This window comes from Schistocerca gregaria, chromosome 1 (assembly GCF_023897955.1).
Source record: "Schistocerca gregaria isolate iqSchGreg1 chromosome 1, iqSchGreg1.2, whole genome shotgun sequence".
In the NCBI taxonomy this organism is placed as follows: domain Eukaryota; kingdom Metazoa; phylum Arthropoda; class Insecta; order Orthoptera; family Acrididae; genus Schistocerca; species Schistocerca gregaria.
Window position 1 is genome coordinate 991,187,254 of NC_064920.1, and position 22,681 is coordinate 991,209,934.

Sequence of the window (22,681 nt, forward strand, 5' to 3'; positions counted from 1 at the left end):
TTGTTGTGTCATCATCATCATTCACCCCCATTACGGTCGGAGGAATGCAACGGCAAACCACCTCTATAAGGAACTTGCCTAGTACGGCGGTGCGGATCTCCCGCATCGTTCCCCTACGTCCTGTAAAGAAGCACCCACTTCACTTCATCTCTGAACCATTTGAAATCCAAACTGTAGTGCGACAGGGTGACGGACTTTCACCATTACTCTTTAATATGATTCTTGAAAAAATTGTCAGGACATGGGAAAAAGAAGTCAAAGGAATCCAAATAGGCATTAGAAAAGATAATAGATTCAGTGTGAAATGTTTAGCTTTTGCAGCTTTTGCAGATGACCTTGCAATCCTCACAAATAATAGAAAAGAAGCCACTAACGCCATAGAGAAATTACATGAAATTGCACAAAGAACTGGCCTGCAAATTTCATATGAAAAAACCCAGTACATAGAAAGAGTGCCACAAGACAAACTGCCTATTGTGACAACCCGTGCGAAAATCGTACAAGTACCACATTTTAAGTACCTGGGATAAATCATCCCGCCATCGGGGACCAACCTATAGGCCAATGAGGAAAGAATTAAAAAACTACAAAAAGCATAAGTGAATTGGCTTGGGAGTCGGGACAGGTTCCATCAGACTGGACAAAAGCAGTAATCACACCAATTTTTAAACATGGAAACAGGAAAGATTGTAACAACTACAGAGGTATCTCTTTAACCAGCGTTGTGGGTAAAATCTTCTCAGGTATTGTTGAAAGGAAAGTGCGAGTATTAGTTGAGGACCAATTGGATGAAAATCGGTGTGGGTTTAGGCCTCTTTAGAAGTTGTCAGGACCAGATATTTAGCTTACGGCAAATAATGGAGAAGTATTATGAGTGGAACAGGGAATTGTATCTATGCTTTATAGATCTAGAAAAGGCATATGACCGGGTTCCTAGGAGGAAGTTATTGTCTGTTCTACGAGATTATGGAATAGGAGGCAAACTTTTGCATTCAATTAAAGCTCTTTACATGGATAGTCAGGCAGCAGTTAGAGTTGACGGTAAATTGAGTTCATGGTTCAGAGTAGTTTCAGGGGTAAGACAAGGCTGCAACCTGTCTCCACTGTTGTTCATATTATTTATGGATCATATGTTGAAAACAATAGACTGGCTGGGTGAGATCAAGATATGTGAACACAAAATAAGCAGTCTCGCATATGCGGATGACTTAGTTGTGATGGCAGATTCGATTGAAAGTTTGCAAAGTAATATTTCAGAGCTAGATCAGAAATGTTAGGACTATGGTATGAAGATTAGCATCTCCAAAACGAAAGCAATGTCAGTGGGAAAGAAATACAAACAGATTGAGTGCCAAATAGGAGGAACAAAGTTAGAACAGGTGGACAGTTTCAAGTATTTAGGATACATATTCTCACAGGATGGCAACATAGTGAAAGAACTGGAAGCGAGGTGTAGCAAAGCTAATGCAGTGAGCGCTCAGCTACGATCTACTCTCTTCTGCAAGAAGGAAGTCAGTACCAAGACTAAGTTATCTGTGCACCGTTCAATCTTTCGACCAACTTTGTTGTATGGGAGCGAAAGCTGGGTGGATTCAGGTTACCTTATCAACAAGGTTGAGGTGACGGATATGAAAGTAGCTAGGATGATTGCAGGTACTAGTAGAAGGGAACAATGACGGGAGGGTGTCCACAATGAGGAAATCAAAGAAAAACTTTGAATGAACTGTATAGATGTATCAGTCAGGGCGAACAGGCTTATGAGGTGGGGTCATGTTGCACGCATGGGAGAAGCAAGGTTACCCAAGAGACTCATGGGTTCAGCAGTAGAGGGTAGGAGGAGTCGGGGCAGACCAGGGAGAAGGTACCTGGATTCGGTTAAGAATGATTTTGAAGTAATAGGTTTAACATCAGAAGAGGCACCAATGATAGCACTGAATAGGGGATCATAGAGGAATTTTATAAGGGGGGCTTTGCTCCAGACTGAACGATGAGAGGCATAATCAGTCTTAAAAGATGATGATGATGAAGCATATAAACTCACATGGAACTATTATAACAAAAAGTCCATAACCATTAACGCAAAAGAGAGGCACTACAACACTGTCGTATTTCCGGAGGCACTGTATGCATCTGAAACAATACAAATAAATGGGCAAGCTAAAATCAAAGAAATAGAGAAACAAAAAAGGAAAATTCTGAGGAAAATTTGTGGCCCGATACAAGAGCAAGGAATCTGGAAGAAGAGACCAACATCAGAATTACATAAATACACAGACATCATTACGGATACAATAAGGAAAAGAAAAATGCAGTTCTACGGACATATCCAAAGGGTGAATGAAACAGAATTTCAAAGCGCATTCTTAAAGTCATCAACTCAGGCAGGGGAAAAACAAAATGGATAAAAGAAGTTGAAGAGGACCTCAGACAAGCACACCTAACAGTAAACGATTCGGAAATAGAACTGAATTCAGAAACATCATCATAAAACATAATTTGACATCACAACACAGAAGAGACTAGGATACAAATGAACAGCAGAGCGAAAGAAACAACACAGTGAACACATGAAGAAAATTTGAGCTCAGAAAAAATCATAAACAATCATCATACAGGTATTCAACTTCAAACGCTGTCTTTAAATGGGAATAATAAAAAAATAATAATAACACTTCAATATATTTTGTTATTAAAATCAAAGACACTGTCAAGCATTAAAAATGGGAGTGATAGCAAACTACGTTGGAGGTGGCAGGAAGAAAGTAAGGAAACTTATAACACCATCCCAGAACACAGTACCGGATCCACACATGGGTAACGCTATTCTCGAGGAATAACTTCATTAATGTAATCGATCTATAATTAAATTTATAGGGTGCCCCAGGAGAAGGAAAGAAAAAGGAAGGAAAACAAAAGTCTTGTAAACGTGGGCTCTAAAATGCATGCATTAAGATCTATGAGCACTTGTTCAGTAGAAGAGATGTGTTTCGCAATAGCTAAGATGAACAAACGCTTATAGGTCTTAAGCTGTATATTTTACAGTCCATATTTACACGACCTTTTTTTTCTTCCAATGCACGTTCCTGTCACATCCTCGAATCCTCGAATACTGATCATTCCTTCTCCTGGGACACCCTGTATGTTAGTGAGCGAGGTGAGGCAGTGGTAAGAAAATGGTCTCGTATTCGGCAGGCAGCGGTTCAAAACCTCGTTCGGCTGTCCAGACTAAGATTTGACGTGATTTCCGCAAAACTCTTTACGTGAATATCTGGTGAGTTCGTTTGAAAGGTCTCCACTGTTTCCTTCCGCGTCCAACCTTGTGTTCCGTCCCTAATGACCTCATCATCTACTGGCCGCTATAATCTAACCTTTTCTTTTTTTACATCTATATTCATTAATTTCATCTCGTTCTTGAATGGTTACCTTCCCACTTTAAAGTACTTCTTCCTCTTGTGCTTCTGCAATCCCTGGAGGAGCAGCTGTTCTTCTGTATATTGAGATGTGCTCTACTGGGTTATAATGACGAGGAGGGAAAGCAGACCTCATCCGCCTTCGTTGATATCGTGAAACCACAGAAACTCTAAAACGGCGTAATAGGACAGTTATTTGAACACACTCACTCCAAGAGCACATATTTTATATGCTTATACAATGTGTAGCGTCTTTTCTTATTACGTAGTCTTCTCTTCCATAACTGTTATGGTTCTCAGATACTTCAGGTATTCACATAAAAATATTTTTGCTAAGCACTGGAAGTGTGTTTCATTTGAGCAAAGGGAAAAAAGCGAAAAAAACTTAGAAAAGGTAGTCACGTCAGAGATTGTTCTTGCAACGTAGCCAGTGGGATATGTCCATACTTATTATTGTGTAGGACAGTTTGACTCTCCAGACATCTGAAGGATAATTATTTCAGAATCATGTTTTTCACCATCATAGCTTGGACCAGACCTTTGTCGCAGAAAGCCACCTCCTCAATCTGACTTCCAAAGATCTCATCACCATTTAGTTTACGGAGATGATTAAAGTTTATGTATATATATAACTTTCATTATTGGGGCGTAGTCTGGGTATAGGAATATGTTTAAAGCACTGCTTTTCATATTTCGGTCTCTCTCTCTCTCTCTCTCTCTCTCTCTCTCTCTCTCTCTCTCTCTCTCTCTCTCTCTCTCTCTCTGTGTGTGTGTGTGTGTGTGTGTGTGTGTGTGTGTGTGTGTGTGTGTGTGTGTTTTGCTTCCAGTGTTGGGAAAAAGCAGTGAATGTAATTAATGAAACTAGTTGGGAATATTAGACAATTTTTTGTATTCATTTATATATTAAAATTTCAACTGTCTTTATTTTGCTTGGAATTACTTACAAACAGCTGTTCCTTCTACAGCCTTTCATGCCGTTTATTAATTTGCTGGGACCATTACTGTCCAGAGTTTTATCTGACTACATTATCACACTTTATAAATAACGTTTTTATTGGTTTGGAGATAGTTCATATCAGTTGTTTCAACATCAAATTATGGATTCAGAATGAGATTTTCACTCTGCAGCGGAGTGTGCGCTGATATGAAACTTCCTGGCAGATTAAAACTGTTTTAATCTGCCAGGAAGTTTCATATCAGCGCACACTCCGCTGCAGAGTGAAAATCTCATTCTGGAAACATCCCCCAGGCTGTGGCTAAGCCATGTCTCCACAATATCCTTTCTTTCAGGAGTGCTAGTTCTGCAAGGTTCGCAGAAGAGCTTCTGTAAAGTTTGGAAGGTAGGAGACGGATACTGGCAGAAGTAAAGCTGTGAGTACCGGACGTGAGTCGTGCTTCGGTAGCTCAGTTGGTAGAGCACTTGCCCGCGAAAGGCAAAGGTCCCGAGTTCGAGTCTCGGTCGGACACAGTTTTAATCTGCCAGGAAGTTTCAAATTATGGATTAATTTTTAATGGATGCCAATATAAGACAAATTGCAGTGGGACGCACAGTGGACAGGAATTTTTTCTGCGATAATGATTAAGATGTTTCTTCCCTTCCCATTTACTAATAATGCGTACAGGGAAAAAAATTCTTGTATGCCTCTGCTTTTTATTATTAGATAAATTTTCTCTTCACCACACCTTTCAGCAACTACATGTACACTGTTCAAGACCATTTGTAAATGTTACCCTAGAAGGTGCTCGAATAATAAAAGTAGATTCCGTCAAGATATGAGATGTCTTTCATTGTGCGGCACTTGATATCCCTGTGATACTCTGACGAGTCAGCCAATATTGTAACTATACGTGCTGCTCCTCTCAGTACATACATGATATATCAGCTGTTACTCCAGTTGATATGGATTTCACTCGTTTAGTGGCGTACCACTGCAGCCCGTAACAGCGTTTCACTAGCAACCGTTTTCATAGACAAACCGCATGTTCCCGGAGTGATAGCCGTGACTCAATGCCCGCTGTTCTTGATATCGACGACTGCATCTATACCACTGTGTTAAGTTTCATATTCTTGCAGTATTTGTGGAAATTGGTCGGGCATGCAGATAATTCACCAGAATTAATCAAAGACTAGGCCATTATTATGTTTCTTGAAACATTCAGTTTAAATTTGTCTGCATTGAAAATGAAGACTTCTTATTACAAGACTGATACTTTTAGTGATATTTCCAAGATTGCTTTCGGTTAACGTATTGCTGCGAGCTGTGGTGCCGTAGTGGTTAGTGCTGGTCACCAGTTCAAACCCGACCACTGGTAATAATATTATTTACAATTTGCCTTTCTGAAAGGTTCTGGAACTATTTTATGTTTGTAATGTTAGTATATTCTGGAATATTTTATGTTTGTGTAAATATCAGCATTCTGAAATATTCAGTGTTTGTGCAAATAGCTGCACATTAGGTGCAGGAGGTCAGTTCTGTCCTGGATATACATTGGTGTGCGTAATATACGTGCTTTCAGTTCTAAGCGTTGTGCTTCGCTGAGGACCGTACTTTCGGATTTGGACCTGAGTATGGTTCCGACGTGACACCTTCATCCTAAGAAAGGGAATTATTAGCGGAAAGTATGAGACTGCAATTAAATAATCCCCAAAGCCATTAATGTACAGGATATTCAGGTTAACATATAATAACTTGAGAAGTAATTGAGATTTTTTTACGGTAAGTATATAACTCAGTTTTTTTACTCAACTATGATACCTCGAAATGCTCACCATTAATGGGACGATAGACATCTAGTCTGTATTCCACTTCTCTCAAAGTCTTTTGCAGCATTGCAGGCGTAACATTTGAGATAGCTTCACGAATACTATAGCGCAGATCTGGTAAATCACGAACTTGCTTCTGGTACACTCGATTCTTGATAAACCCCTGCAGGAAAAAAAAGTGGCGTAATGTCTGGGCTTCTAGGGCGCCAAGCAATCGATGGTCTACTTCTCCCAATCCAAGACATCGCTCACGATGTTCGCAAAATAGCATGGTGCTCCATCTTGGTGAAAGACCATGTCACGAGGAAGTTACAGGTGCAACATGTCTAAGTGAAGAAGAATGGGCCTATAATTCTGTCCTTCAGCAATCCACACCAAAAATTCACCTTTGGAGGGTCACATTCGCACTCTGTCTCTATGTGGGAGGGATTCAGTTTCCCAGATGCCGCAAGTGTGGAATGTAGCCCCGTCCGAGAAATAGACGAAATCGAGGAATACCTCGTTGTCACCCATTTTTTCCAGAATCGTCTCAGTGGATGCCTTCCGTCTCGGCCTGTCGTCTGACTTGATTCTGTGCTGAAGCTGCAGTTTGTGCGCCAGTAGACGCAACCTTTTATAGACGACAACGTGCACTGTTGAACACCATAGCTGTAACTGCCTGTTTGCTTGGTGGACTGACTTTGAGGTTTCCTCTGGAAAGACGTACGGGTTAATTCAGCATTAGCCTCTGAACTGCGTGTTTGGCGTGATGGCCCGACATCGAAAGCAAACTTCTGGTTTCCCGAAGACTCTTGTCTCATTTCTTGATTGTTAAGTAAGTCGAAACAGTGTAAAATGTGGAAATTTGTGGTAAGAGCTACGGGACCAAACTGCTAAGGTCATCGGTCCCTAGGCTTAAGCACTACTTAATATAACTTAAACTAACTTACACTAGAGACAACATACACACACCCATGCCGGAGGGAGGACTCGGGGCAGCCGCGCGAACCGTGACAAGACGCCCCCAGACCGCACGGCTCCCCCCGCGCGGCACGGAACAGTGTAGGCGACGTTAGCTCTGGCAGAGGAAGTAGACAGAACACCGTCTGTTGTGGAGGCCACATGGCTACTGAGATGCTTCTACGAAAGCAATTACACGAATGCGCACGTCGTACCAGGTGCCACAAGCAAACACAGAGCATACTTTGAGTTACCATATTTGTAGAAGCAAGCCGCCAATAAATATCTCAGTTACATCTCAATTTGTTACATTTTATATTGTTATATGATTAACCTGGATACTCTGTATACTATGACGCGCAGTTATGCAGCTTTTGCCCCTTGAGTAGACGTACAATTTCTTCTCATCTTCGAATTGTCCCTAACATCGCATTCCAGTCGAAAATATGGTTCAGCTGTATTTTCGGTAGTACCCCTTGGGATGGTAAGATGCAGAATCCATTTTATTATCTCTATTCAAGGCGATTAATGTATCATGTGCAAAGAAGACCAAACCTACACGCTCAAGGAATGTACTACGGTAAAGTACATTCCCAGGACTCACATAATGAGTTACCCTGAACAGTATCAGATTTGCATGAGTCACCTAGTTGTGACTTCAGTATGAATTACAGTTTGGTTGGTGTACATTTAGCCGTTTGCTCGTTTAAAAGGATAAACATGAGAGCAGTTCATATTGTAGAGAATTACATTTTTAAGTGGAATATTATTTCTGAAATTCTTCCAATGGATTTTTATCGAGTAGTACCAATGTGTTTTCTCCACGACACCTCAAATTCCTCACTATTAGCCTCTCTGCTACCGAAGTTGAACCTTCAGACCATAGACGAGACAAATGGTATAGCTTTAGCTGCCAAGAACGGTAGTACTCTATTCTTGGTTGACTCCATTTAGACAGAAACCTAGGCCACGCATATGGGAGAACGAGGTTCTGTGCCTGCGATCGTCCAAGCAGAACAGAGACTGGAGCATCATGTGAGCCTCCTTCCAGAGATGTCGTCGGTCATCGTAAGGCTACCGTGGTGCGCCCCTTCCAGTAAATGAACCGAACTCGGCACAAAATTATTGAGTTAAAACGCTGCCTCAGGTGAACATCATTGTTCGCCACAGGCATTGTGAAGTCGTTTTACAGATCATCTTTCGTACTAAAATGCATTTTATTTTTATCTATATTAGCACCGGGAACAAGTTACCCTTTGTTTGCTTAGTATTGCTGTCCTGGCTGTTGCAGATGTGTTGCCACTGTTTGCGGTGCTGAAGGCGTGCTGATGTCGGCCCTCTCGCCATGACAGTTCACTGGTGGATGCATTGGTTCTGGATCACAACTGGTAAGTTTGCTCTGGTTGTTCGTCGTTCCGCTTTTTATCTTCTTCATCTTTACCTGAATTTAACAGATTAGGTCTATCGATCTGTTCTGGCCTCCGTTTCATCTTTTAACTGGCCTTTCCACGTTCCTCTTTCCTTTGGGTTTGTATTATAAGACCATCTCTGGCATCCTTGTTTCTTCCATCCGTTCCAGATGCTCCTTCCACTTTTGTTTATATTCTATTTTGTCATTTATTGTAAAAATATTCAGTTCTTGTCCAGTTTTTTCATTAGGGATCCGGTCAAACTTCGTGAACTCTTTCACTGCTCGTAAAAATTTCACCCCAACCCCCAGAACATGCAGGGATGTATTCTGCCACCTACCTTGTTCTTGTTGGTACTGGACAGCTTAATGAAAAGAGTTGTTGATGGCAAGAGAAGAGGTATTCGGTGGGGAATGCAAGGCAGGCTTGAAGACCTTGACTCTGCTATCTGTCTGCTCTCGCAACGATTGCGTGACATGGGAGAAAAGTTGGAAATACTGAAAGAGGAAGCAGAAATTGCAGGACGTAAAATAAATCTTCAGAAAACTAAGGAAATGAGAATTCGATCTGAAAAACAAGCGAAGCAACAGTGTATGGAAAGGAACTGGAACAAGTAGACTCCTTTGTATATCTAGGAAGCGCCGTCTGTAAAGATGGAGGGGCCGAGGAGGATCTAAAGGGTCAGATACGGAAGGCAAATGGAGCCTTTGTACAACTGTACCCTGTCTGTCGTAATAAGAACATCTCGAGACGAACCAAGCTGCCCTTGTTCAATAGCAACGTAAAGTCAGTCCTCCTGTATAGCTGCGAAACATGGAAGGTAACAAACATGGTTGTAAACCAGCTGCAAGTCTTCATAAACCCGTTTTTTCGGAAAATTATAAATGTGAGGTGGCCAGATGTTATGTCAAATGACGAATGGTGGGAGATGACAAACCAGCGACCAATCCGTGAACGAATAAAGGAAAGAAAATGGAGGTGGACTAGTCACACAATACGCAAAGAACAAGGAGCTGTTGAAAAGGCAGCACTGGATTGGAACCCACAAGGAACACGTAGACGTGGCCTCCCGAAAAAGACGTGGAAAAGAGCGGTGGAAGAAGCAGCTCTGAAAGCTGGTAAAAAATGGAGTGAAGTGAAATGTTTGGCTGCCAACAGAACCAGATGGAAGGTCTTTACTGCTGCCCTATGATCCAACAGGAACAATAGGAAACAAGTCGAGTAAATCAAGTCCGCAGAAGATTGCTAGCTTTTTTTTTTCCTCATAACCCAGGTTTCACTTCCGTACAATGAAACCTACACAGCCAGCATCTTACAGAACTTATGTTTGTGTTCCTTACAGTATTTTGTAATGTTGTTCTTGCAATATATCCTCTGATCTCTCTTTAATTTACGAGAGTGAGTCAGTAAATAAGTCGCAACTGGGATAGAGACATCAGAGCCGCGTGTACAAGTCTGAAATTTATTTTCCTTTTCAACATTAAGTTTATTTGATTTCTTAATACGCTGGAACCCACAAGATCGATGTGTCGTGGGGGTAGCGTAATACCCCTAGAGAGGGAAACAAGGTGCCATCATTAACTAGGGCGGCCAGGACGCTCCATGTTCGTGATTTTGTATTTATTTTTTTTACGTACCCAGTTGCACAAAAATTTCCATGAACTGCAATTATAACCATGTACTTGGCGAATTTCGCTACAGACGTGATATGCGGACATTCCATCGGCTCACAAAAATAGCGTTGTTGTAGTCGTGTACACGTTCATGGCACACCTGCCGTCTTGGTCTGACTGCAGATCATTAGTCTTTGACCGCGGAATACTGTGTATCGGCTTCCTTCCACGTTACATGTGCTGCCACCTTCTAAATTCGTACAGGCGCGAAATTTAAAACGGTACTCGAAATTCTGGCGTTTGCGCCTTATTTATTGACTAACTATCGTAATACCTACATCCTTACCTCCATTAAAAGTAATATAGCTTCCTAGGTAATTGAAATGCTGAACTTGTTTCAAAATCTGATCTTGAATTACAATTTTTTCGTTGTACACTTTTTATATCACGGTTTCACCCAGTAAGTTCGTCGTTCAATGTTTCTTGTAGCACTTTTCATTACTAAAATATTAAATGCTATTCAGTGAAGAGAGGGCTCCAGTTCCCACTTCCAGGCAGCGGAAATAACAAATTTCTATGAATAGAAACACATTGATCAGTTACACAGTACACTTAAGACCAATGTATTACAGGAGAAGATACGTAAAATCATTAATTTCTTGTAATGGTAGATAAAGTACTCCATATACCAATAATTGCTTGTAAAGATTTCTGAGTTATGAAATGGAAGACTGAAGGCGATTTATTTGAAGGAGAATAGAAGAAAACAGTGACAAAGTGCATATAATTGTATTAGACGTTGACGATTAAGTGCGTAAAATAAGTGACGCCATAAGAATATTAGAAGACCGAGCCGTGTATATTTTCCTGGAAGAATTAACTTTGAGGAAACTTTGGCCAAGATCGGTAATGTACTTATCGAACGTTGACAAGAGTAAATACAATCACACATTTAAAAACATCGAACTGAATTTGAGGATTGGTTTGTTGCTGTGGTTAAGAAATGGGTCTAGCGCTTCGTTCCAGGAACGAAACGCCAATCGTAGAAACGAATGGAATCTGATGATAATGCACAAGAAAACGTTTTCATCTGCTACGAAGTACTCCATGTGGAAGGGACTATTTTTATTGACTTGCAAAGCATAAAACAGTAAGTCGCGACTATTGGCGAAGTCATCTAGTTCAGCTGCATGAAGAAAACTACGCCTTCGTCAAGACAAGGCATGTGTTCACGTAAGTACTTTGACAATTGGCAAAATGAGGTAGCTGAATAACGAGCTGTTTGAGCATCAATCCTGTTCATCACACATGCCAAGGTTTTAAATCGCGCTTTAGGAATCTAATGACCCTCATAAACGACGGACAAAATTCATAACCTGAAACGGGACTTCTCCAAAACAAAACTGTGGAATTCGAGGTAGTTATACTGTGGACATCGATTGAAAATACTTTAACAGTTTTATTCACAGTGGCTTTCAACAAAAATTTAGCAATGTCCTCTTCGTTGTTTTGCCATTTTTCACAAATATAATCGCAAAATGCTCTTCCTTTAACTCACCAGGGAAACACGTATTATAAACATAATGCAGCCATCTTGAAGATGTCCAAAGGCAGTAGTGGTACAAGGAATGTCTTTATCTAATGACAGTAACAGAAACATTAATTATTATATACATATTATACTTATATTAGTCATTTCTCTCTCTCTCTCTCTCTCTCTCTCTCTCTCTCTCTCTCTCTCTCTCCCTCTCTCTCTCTCTCTCTCTGTATTTGGAGTTCCGCTCCACCAAAACTACGGTTCGATAGTTACGGTACTGTACATAAATGACGCAGTAAGTGGTAGGATTGGTTGCATTGGTAGGGACGAGACATAAATGAATGTATGTGAGAGAAACTGGGAGACGATGACTTCTCAGTATTTTTTTTCTTTCTTATAATTAGAACCGCACGGAACACAGTGTTACTCCGTTGTGCATTGTATGTCACCGCAAAATATAAATTCGCTTCACCTGAAGATGACAAGTAAGAAACTTGCTGAAACGTTGCCGGAGAATGACGCATTGACTCGGCTGTCAACCTGAGATGATTTTATCATATAAATTATATTTTACATGTAATAAAAATTAGTTTATCGAGTAGCTTTTGCATTTTTGTGCAACCAGTGCAATTACTTTTGATGCAAGCCCAGTTTACGTGTACAAACATAAAAATATCTATAATTAGTGTTATTTTGTACCCAGTGGAGTGTTATTCATCACAATTAAAGGCAAGATTTTCCAGTTACTACTGATAAGTGCGAATGTTTTTATGAACAGCAACATGTTTTATACAAGCTCGACGCAATATTGAGGCGTTATTAGATATGTTTTTGTTTTGCTTTTTAATAATTTTACTTCTTAGGAGGAAATTGCGTTTTCTAGCGCTACATGATAAATCTGTATTGTCTTTTTATTTTTGCTACATCATACATCTGTTCCAAGTTACAAATCAAAATGTTTATGTAACAGGCAGGAGGATAGCTACGCAGAACAAAAATGTTCTGTAGGTTATGAGCTCCTGTATATATCCTCACTGAGTTCCTAGACAATTCACCACTTTCAGTTTCTAGGTGAATCTACTACAAGACTGATCACATATCCAAACAAAGCGACTGAAATGAGGTAACGCCCGATAGAAATGCAACACGCCTAACATACTAGTAATGTGGTTACTATCTTGACTGAACAAAGCTACTAGAGTAACTACCGTAGTCTACGCTCGCTTCTGACAGTGTACGCTAGCCTACAGTAGTTTTACAACCCTAACAGCGTTACATCATGTGCAGTGTACAAGGTGCCTCAAAGTCTTTGTGACAAACGTCTAGGAGTGACAAATCATGGCATGGGAAACAACTTTTGCCAGAGACAAAATGTTCGCTGACGCTTCCCAGTGATGATGTTAGGCATCCTATAGTATTCCCCAGCGCAGGGACGACGAGATTTCACCGAACTACCAACCAGGTGTGCAGCATACTACCTACCCCAGTAAACTGATTAAGATTTTCAAGAAGAAAACCTTAGGAATCAGAGTATCTCATTGGGGAACTATATTTTAGAAGCGAATCAATTTTACTCCTCCTACCGCCTTCCACGCGCAGCGGCAGACTGGATGATAGGTAACACATATTCCATATAAACGCTGCCGGCTGCTTACTTCCTGCTGCCTCTGAGGGGCGTAGCCAGTTTTAAACGACGCGTAGCGTCGCCGGAAAGCCTCAGAGAACATGTTTCTAACAAAAGTTCCCCATGACATGATCGATCACCTGTAGATGTTTGCCACAAGAACTTAGAAACATCCTGCATTTCGCATGTGTAGTCATTTTAGAACGAAATGGTTGTTGTTTGTTTTTGTACTGAGTAACTTTATGAACTTAGCATAGTCTAGCATATTTATTATTGTAAAACTGGTTTCGGCTAAATAGGCATTTTTGTGCTTGAAATGTTCAAAGTCCTTGCAGGAAAATGTTAATAAAAACTACAGACTTACTGTTGAAGACTGTCAGACTATTTTGTGCTTTGTAATATGGGACACTCGCACTCAAAGGACGAAACTGACAACTTGAAGGGTGTTATTCAGACTGCACTCGGCAAAACGTCCCAACTCTGCTTCGTCCTATTCTCCTTGCTGAATATTTTAATTACCGCATTGTGCATGTGGACATACACCATAGGGAACACAAAAATCACTCTGCTCCTTTCATGAGCGCGAGCTGCAGTTTTTTCGCCGCCAGCCTTTGTCCTTTTTGGCTGGCACGCTTTATCGGTGCCTCGGCAGCGCGGGAGTCGCCAAACAAAAGAGCAACGCGTGCTGCCCCCGCCCCTCCACCGCCCGCCGTGCTTCTTTTGTCGCAGACTGCAGCGACGCGCCTCGGCGTTCTGACAATGTAACACACCGATGGTTGAATGTGTGGCGCGAAGCAGATTACACTGCATTTTAACAGATGCCAGGCGCCTCGCAAAACAAATACAGAAGAAATGAACCGCTACGTTTACAGCTGTCCGTTCTGTGCATCAAGAAAAGGATTTTCAAACTTTTCATTTTCCCCAGGACGTAAAACTGACGTTTATTATTAGCTGCAAAGTTAAACCAATCTGAAATCACTTAAAAGTGAAAAAGTGATTGCTGATAGGATATTCAGTCAGATGGAATGAGTAATGATGAATCTGCAATGGTTCTTAAAAAATGTGATTAGAACAATATACTATTGATTTTTTTACATGAATATGTTGCTCTATGATTTGCCGTCGAAGTAAAAATCGGGTATGTTTCTAGTACACACCGTCACGTAGTTCCTCCGACACTCGTCAGTGCTCTTAAAATTTCGATAAGTGTCTGAATGTAAGTTTTGTCAGGTTTTTCAACTATTATTTCATTATGCGATGAAAGTGAAGTTTGCTCTAGATTTTCCTTAAGCTTTGGTACTGTTTACGATGACAGAGCGCCATATTTAGTGGCTACATTGAATGGCTACGTAATTGTTGTACGGTATTGAAAATATTTGTTCCGGAGCACAGTATACTGCTCGTGGCGGAGCGTGTGTTCTCATTCATTGTGACATCTGTCCTTAATTTGAACCCAAAGCTTTCAGTGATCAGCCTAGAGTGACAGACTGCCATCCAGCTTAGGTCCTGATAGTTGATAGAAACGCGTTGCTAATACCGAGACATTGTCTGAGATAGAGGAAAATGAACCCTCATCACAGTGTAATATGAAGGAAACAAAGAAACGTTGGCAAATTTGGACCAGACCAAAGCGGCGACACGGTGTCCAGTTGCTTCGCAAAATATTCCTGCAAGATTTTTACCGAACGAAGTGGCGCACTGGTTAGTACACTGGACTGACATTTGGGAGGACGGCGTTTCAAACCTGAGTCCGGTCATTCAGAGTTGGGTTTTCCGTGATTTCCATAAATCACTTAAGGCAAGTGCGAAGATGGTTCCTTTGAAAGGGCATGGCCCCTTCCCGTGTGCGTCTTTCCCACATCCGAGCTTGTGCCTCGCCTCTAATGGCTCCGTTGTCGACGGGACGTTAAACACTCTTCCTCCTGCTTCAAGACTGTTTGTTACCTCACTAAGCTCCACATATTCCGCTGCCTGTTCTTAGGGCGACAAAGTACCTTGGCGAAGGAAAGCTGTGGAAGACTGCATTGCTTAGGTTTCTAGATTGCATCATTTTTAGTATTAATTTGTTGCATGTTCATACTACACCTCGGGATTAGCTTCTCTATTAGCTGACGTAAGTTCTTTGAAAAACAACTGATGTATACTTTCAAATAGTAAAGTAACAAGAGAGTCTGTATTTTAATTACAAGTACATGTTTATGACGGGCTGTTCATGGAATACAATTTAATGTTAAGCGATTACTTCCCTTTTCAGAAAATTCATACCACACATTAACAGTCCGAATCTAAATCGAACCGATGGCCTTGTCTTAAGAAATCATGATTGAGCCAGTTGACTAAGACTCAATTTCCACAGTGTTCAATAGATCGCTATGTTCGCAAAAATACTACGCGGTTCATTTGTTAGTATCGATCAAATATCTCAAACCGTCATTTGGGTAAAGTGCCACGCGGCGTTTATAACTCTAGTAGGAGACACAAGTTACGCTTTGACGAAATAAATTCTCAGAATCGCCATCCAAATCAGATATCATTGCGCATGCCTTCTCTATACTATCCGAGATCTCTCAGTTCCTCACCAAAAGTATTTTTGAAATATATTGCTAAAATTGTAAGGGCCAGTGCAGACACATTGTCACTGTCTGATGACTAGAGTACTATCGATACTTTGTATTGTGCAGACATCACCCAGCTTCCAGAGTCTGGGAATGCGCTCACCTCTGATTGATCCCATCTGTGGCCACGGGGTGTTGTATCTGCTATCCTACAACTAGGTAAATCCCATATGTGTCATCATGTTTTAAATAAAGCTTAAGCCTTCTTCCAAAATGTATTCTCAAAAATACTGAATGAACATTAATTAAGCATATAATTAAATATTTTTAAGAACAGGGGTAAATATGCTACTTTGCCGATGTACTGGCTGTTTTTACGGCGTAGAGACCCATTCCACTATTGGACAACACTTTGGACGTGCTCAGACTTTCTTAGTAACTCACTATCTCAAGGTTCGTCCTCCAAGGGCATTTCTCATTCACTTCATAAATGTTCTTAAAATATACAAACTATATACTGCTACTTATTGCGGGAAAACGTTGAGTTGTAGGTAATGTCCTGTATGTAAGAAACTATACCTATCAGAAGTAGTTTCGCATCACCCCAGTTCCGAGAGATCCGGAACCTGTACAGAAAACTGGAATGGAAATCAACACAAATATAATTTCCACCCTTTTTATTGCACATGAAAGCCACACATTGCATGTTGTACCACTATACAGCGAGACCTTCAGAGGTGGTGGTGCAGATTGCTGTACACACTGGTAACTTTAATACGCAGTACCACGTCCTCTTGCATTGATGCATGCCTGTATTCGTCGTGGCATACTATCCACAAGTTCATCAAGGCACTGTTGATCCAGACTATCCCACCCTTCAACGGCGATTCGGCGTAGATCCTGCAGAGTAGTTGGTGGGTCACGTCGTCAATAAACAGCCCTTTTTAATCTATCCCAGGCAAGTTCGATAGGGTTCATGTCTGGAGAATATGCTGGCCACTCCAATCGAGTGATGTCGTTATCCTGAAGGAAGTCATTCACAAGATGTGCACGATGGGGACGCGAATTGTGGTTCATGAAGACGAGTGCCTCTCCAACACGCTGCCGATATGGTTGCACTATAGGTCGGAGAATGACACTGAAGTATCGTACAGCCGTTACGGTGCCTTACATGACCACCAGCCGCGTACGTAGGTCCCACATAATGCCACCCAAAACAACAGGGAACCTCCACCTTGCTGCACTATCTGGAAAGTGGGTCTAAGGCGTTCAGCCTGACCGGGTTGCCTCCAAACAAGTCTCCGACTATTGTCTGGTAGAAGGCATATGCCGCACACATCGGTGAAAAGAACGTGACGCCAATCCTGAGCGGTCCATTCGGCATGTGTTGTTGGACCCATCTGTATCGCGCTGCATGGTGTCGTGGTTGCAAAGATGGACCTCGCCACGGACGTCGGGAGTGAAGTTGCGCATCATGCAGCCTGTTGTGCACAGTTTGAGTCGTAACGCGACGTCCTGTGGCTCCACGAAAAGCATTATTCAACATGGTGGCGTTGCTGTCATGGTTCATCCGAGCCATAATGCGTAGGTACCTGTCATTCACTGCAGTAGTTGCCCTTGGGCGATCCGACCGAAGCATGTCATCGACAGTTCCTGTCTGTCTGTCTGTCTGTCTGTATCTCCTCCTTGTCCGAACAACATCGCTTTGATTCACTCCGAGACCCCTGGACACTTCCCTCGTTCAGAACCCTTCCTGGCACAAAGTAACAATGCGGACGCGATCGAACGGCGGTATTGACCGTCTAGGCATGGTTGAACTAAGGACAACACGAGCCGTTTACCTCCTTCCTGGTGGAATGACTGGAACTGAATGGCTGTCGGACCCCCCCTCCGTGTAATAGGCGCTGCTCATGCATGGTTGTTTACATCTTTGGGCGGGTTTAGTGACATCTCTGAACAGTCAGAGGGACTGTCTCTGTGATACAATATCCACAGTCAACGTCTATCTTCAAGAGTTCTGGGATCGAGTGAGATGCAAAAATTCTTTTGATGAGTGTATTAAAGATATAAAACTGAAGTTCAAATGGTGAACTGTCGCTTTTGTATCCCGCCTGGAAGGCGGCGCGTGGATCTGCTCCTGCAAACTGAAAGGTTGGCCGAATGAAGGAAGCGAGTAGGAGTAGGAGCAGGTGAGGTAAAACACATCGGTACTGCGAGTGAGTAAAAGTGGTTTACTGGTTCATGAACATTCACAAGGCATACATAACTTAGTACTTAGGTGCGAATCTGAAGTGACGTGTTCCAGCTGTCTGCCGTTCATGAAATGGGCTGAATCTTGAGCGGAGCTCGTAGAGCTCCACAGCACCGGCTAGAGGGCGCTGTCGTCGGTGACTGTCGTAGTTCCGAGCTAAGCCGTGGCATCGTATGGCATCTTAGCTATCGATACCACAGTCGTTATTAGACATCGTTGTATAACCTGTTCAAAGAAAGTCAGAAGTAAGAAAGGTGGTCCTATGTCTTTGGTATCTATACAGCCTGAAGTCTCGCATTACGCCAGCTGACCTAAATACGCGAATACAGCGTGCGAGCATGTCACATTAGCACTTCGCATCTGTATGAGTAATGAGCACTAGCTCTAGAGACGAATAGATATTACAATACCGCGTAGGCCTGCACTATTCGCAGTACTGGAGATAAATTAATTTATATGGACATATAACCCTTTTCTGATTTACAGCCGTCTTCGTTTAAATGCAGTGACACATAGTCGCAAACTACGTGTCCTCTCTTGGTCGTTGATTATTTCTCTTTTTTTTTTTTTTTTTTTTTTTTTTTTTTTTTTTTTTTTTTAAAAAAAAAACTTTATTAATAATACAACAACATTAATTTAATTATACAACATCTTAATATATAACTAAGTATGATACAAAAAGTCAAATACAAGAAACTATTCCCATACTATTAACCCACCACCTCAAATAATTAGTGGGTCCTTATTACAAACTACTAATTGGCAGTGTATTACTTGTGTGGCACTAACTACGGGCATGATTAATAAGTTACTTGTTAGACTACCTTACATGACTATTCTAGTGTGATCTGCAGTGTTACAGTATGTGCCAGAAGTTATGCATACAAACCTACTGTTATTTAGCCTGCCCACCGAGCTAACCCCAGTGGGCGTGCCCCTGGCACTGGGCTGGCTACGACTTTAACTTCACTGCAGTCCCTACCTGTTAGTATGTTAGTATTTCTAATTCTTACTTAAACTACTTTCTACTCAAAAAATAGTTGTGCGATAATTCCAATTCCGGGTAGTGCACCTGCCATCCTTGTCCGAAGACGCGGCGGATTCCAGCCATGAAATGGCTGGCCAGATCCGCGCCTGGCGGTAGTGCAGGTGCAACTCGGTCAAGTTCGGTTTGGTACTTGATTAGTTCCTTGCCCTAATAAAGTCCCTCATGACTTTCATTGAAATCTCATTTGCCAGACTGTTGAGGACTCTGAACGTGTCGGCACGCCGCAGCAAGGTATATGTATCTTGGCTAGGAAGTTGCGCTCTAAGTTCACTTGCCACTCCATCATACAACGTGCAGTTGTAGATGACGTGTTCGGGAGTTCCTTCCGGAGCACCACAGTCACACGCTGGTGTCGCCTGTTTACCAAATCGGCAAAGGTATGCCGGATATGGCCCATGTCCTGTCAGGAAGTGCAGCAGACCCCTACTTGGCTGAAAGTATCCCATTTTTAATCTTTCTGCAACATCTGGAAGTAGCTCAAAAACTCGTCTCCCAGTTCCTTCCCCTTCCCACTGACTCTGCCATAGTTCCTCCCCCCTTCTCTTGATTGCGTATTTGTCCCCTACTTGCACACCCATGATTTCCCTAGTCTTTTCAACTTTCCCCTTTGTTACCCAATACCACGCTGCCTGCTCCCTAATTTTTATATCAAGGGGACATAATCCCATAATAACTAGCAACGCCCCCCCAGGAGTAGTTCTGTATGCCCCAGCAGATCTTAGTAGCATACTTCGCTGCACCCTCCTCACGGCCATGGCAGGCGCCACCCTCGTGAGCCTGTGTGCCCAGACCCCGCTGGCATACCCTACTAAGGAAGTCAGAATACTATTATGATATAATTTTATTAGGTGGGGGGGTAAGTGAAATCTTTTATGTCCTATGTTTATTAAGTTATTAAGGATTTCTATCGCGCGCTGGGCAATCATTTCTATGTGCGTCGCGTAATTCCATTTTTCGTCTATTATTACTCCAAGATACCTAGCTTCGCGTCGCCGGAGAACTGGGGCTCCCGCAATCCTGACAGTTGGATTTCTTATCAGACTGCCTTTTAGTAGAAGATATGTTGATTTGTGTGGTGCAATTCTCATTTTTGCCTCTCGGCACCATTCCTGGAGAATTTGCATTGACCTTTCCACTTTTGGCTCTAAGTCTTCTCGGCTACGGCCACCTACCAGCAGGAGGAGGTCATCAGCGTAGGCTATCACGTCTAGCACATCTCTACATTGTTGTAACCTGACTAACAGGGGCTCTATGTTTACGTCCCAAAAGAGTGGCCCCAGGACCGATCCCTGGGGGCACCCCTTCGTACAGGTCTTACTTACTCTCTCGCTAGGCGATGATAGCCAGACCTCCCTGTCCATGCAATAGCTCCTCAGACAGCCATACAGGGGCCCTGGACACTCCATCTCACGCAAACGTGAGAAGAGCGAGGGCCACCAGAGGTTGTCAAAGGCGCCACTGATGTCCACCATGATGCCTACGACATACTTGTGCGTGGATGAGCCACAGACCTCAGCCGCCAGGGCGATTGCGTCAGACGCTGATCGCCCCGGCCTAAAGCCGAACTGCCTGTCACTCATTCCACGCAGCATCCTATGTGCGGTCAGTCTGTCCGCCAGCAGCCTCTCCAGCAGCTTCCCCATGGTGTCTAACAGGCATATAGGTCTATAGGATTTGGGATCCATAGGGTCCTTGTCCTTTCCTTTTTGTATGATTACTACATTTGCAGTCTTCCATACTCTCGGAAATTTCCCAGCTGTGAGACACTCATTGAAGAGCCGCGTTAGAGGAGCCACCAGCTGTGGGGCGAGGAACTGTACCACCTCTGCTACAATGCCGTCCGGTCCTGGCGCCTTCCCCTTCTTTAATGATTTGATATGTGCTGCGACTTCTGCTTCAGAGAAAGGGTACACTCTAGTATTATTGGTATATTCTAGAGAATCCTCCCTGCGGATTTGCCTTTGAGAGTCATCATCATCATGTTCATCATCGTCCGGTAGCAGAGTGCGCAGGAGAACTTCAGCAGTTTCCTTCCACGACTCTGTCACTCGGTCTCCATCTCGGATGGTCGAGAGAACCGCGGGGGATTTAACCTTTTCCCTTACGAGTTTGTAGGGTATTCCCCAGGGATCGGTATCGAGCTGATTTAGCACATACTTCTCCCAACTCCTTGTTCTTACTTCCTTTAATTCCCTTTGAAAATTTTCTTTCTCATCTCTGTAGCGCTGCAGCCAGTATTGCTTCTCTTGCCAGACGGCACTTCGCTGGTAGTACCTCCTCGCCCGTCTAACAGACCGACGCATACCTTCCAGTTCGGCAGTCCATGGTGATGGTGAGGCCGCCACGGCCCTCCTCCTGGTTGGCACGGCGACCTTTACCGCCCTAACGATGGAGCCTACCAGTTCTTCGGCGTACCTGTCGACATCCAGGCCACCCTCAGGCAACGGAGGAACGTCACACTCCTGAGCCAGGCATTCCCAATTTGTCTTGTGATAGTTATATTGAATCTCCCACCCCAGGTCCCAGCGGCACTCTTCATCTCCTATGCAAAAAGTAATCAGGTTGTGATCGCTTGTGGTAGCGTGCTCTATCACATTCCAGCTGTGGATAAGGTTTATAGCATTCGGTGACGCTAACGTCACATCGATGTTGGTGCCTTGTCCCCCTCCTCCTGCATAGGTGGGGGGGTTCCCTGCTTTATTTACTACCACCAGCTGTGACGCCATTATTGCTTCCTCTGCCCTTTCACCATTTTCGTCCCTAGTGCCGCTGTGCCATAGGGGGGATTTCGCGTTCATGTCTGCTGTGATTATTACCTTACGCCCACGTAACGCCATCATTACCCTGGAGAGATGTTCTATGAAATGTTCGAAATTTCCCCCGTACTGAAAGTACATATTGACAATATATAATATCCCAGCGGGTGACTGTAACTCGATGACGTTACAGTGGCAATCAGAGAGTTGCGCTATTTTTGTGGCTCTGAGGGCCTTATTTGTTATTACTATTAACGCCCTTGGCTCCTCTCCTGTAAAGATGGTTTGCCATGTTTTCGACATGAATGATATTTGCCCGGCCCAGTAGTATGGCTCCTGTAGACAGAGTACATCTAGTCTCCTCTCCTCCACTACTTTTCGGAGTTCCTGCATGACCAACCGACTATTATGAGTGTTTAGCTGCCCTACCGTGATTGAATTTAGGGTTGTCATTAAGGAAAATAAGTGTGAAAGTAACATTCAGGCCATGATTTGTTAAAGTCGAATGCTACTCTACCATTAGCTAGGACAGCCTGTGCATAAATTTCGTCCAGCTTGAATTCTTCACCTCTTCTCTCAAATACTTTCTTCACCAGGTCACGCAGGGCTCCGAAATCAGTGGGAAGATTCACTGACTTCAGCTGTATTCTATCTACAGCCTCCATCGCCGTGAAGGTGACCATTCTGCCATGTTCATGACCTACGCGTACGACGTGCCTCAAAGCTGTAGTGAGGATCGCTGGTTGCTCCAGACGCGATAGCTGCATCGCGAACT

The 22,681-nt window shown here is 42.8% G+C and overlaps 1 protein-coding gene and 1 non-coding gene across 16 annotated transcripts in view; both read left to right on the forward strand.

Annotated features, from left to right (window-relative positions):
* LOC126278161 (skin secretory protein xP2-like) overlaps positions 1-22,681 on the forward strand; it is a 522,599-nt gene that overhangs the window by 418,235 nt on the left and 81,683 nt on the right. For all 15 annotated transcript variants that reach the window (XM_049978142.1, XM_049978182.1, XM_049978060.1 and 12 more), the window contains one exon: positions 8,405-8,501. In XM_049978142.1, coding sequence (XP_049834099.1) covers positions 8,459-8,501 — 43 coding nt within the window. In that variant the 5' untranslated portion in view covers positions 8,405-8,458. The remainder of the gene's footprint in view (positions 1-8,404; positions 8,502-22,681) is intronic.
* Positions 4,804-4,878, forward strand: Trnas-cga (transfer RNA serine (anticodon CGA)). The gene has a single exon. It is a non-coding gene; the product is annotated as a tRNA-Ser (tRNA).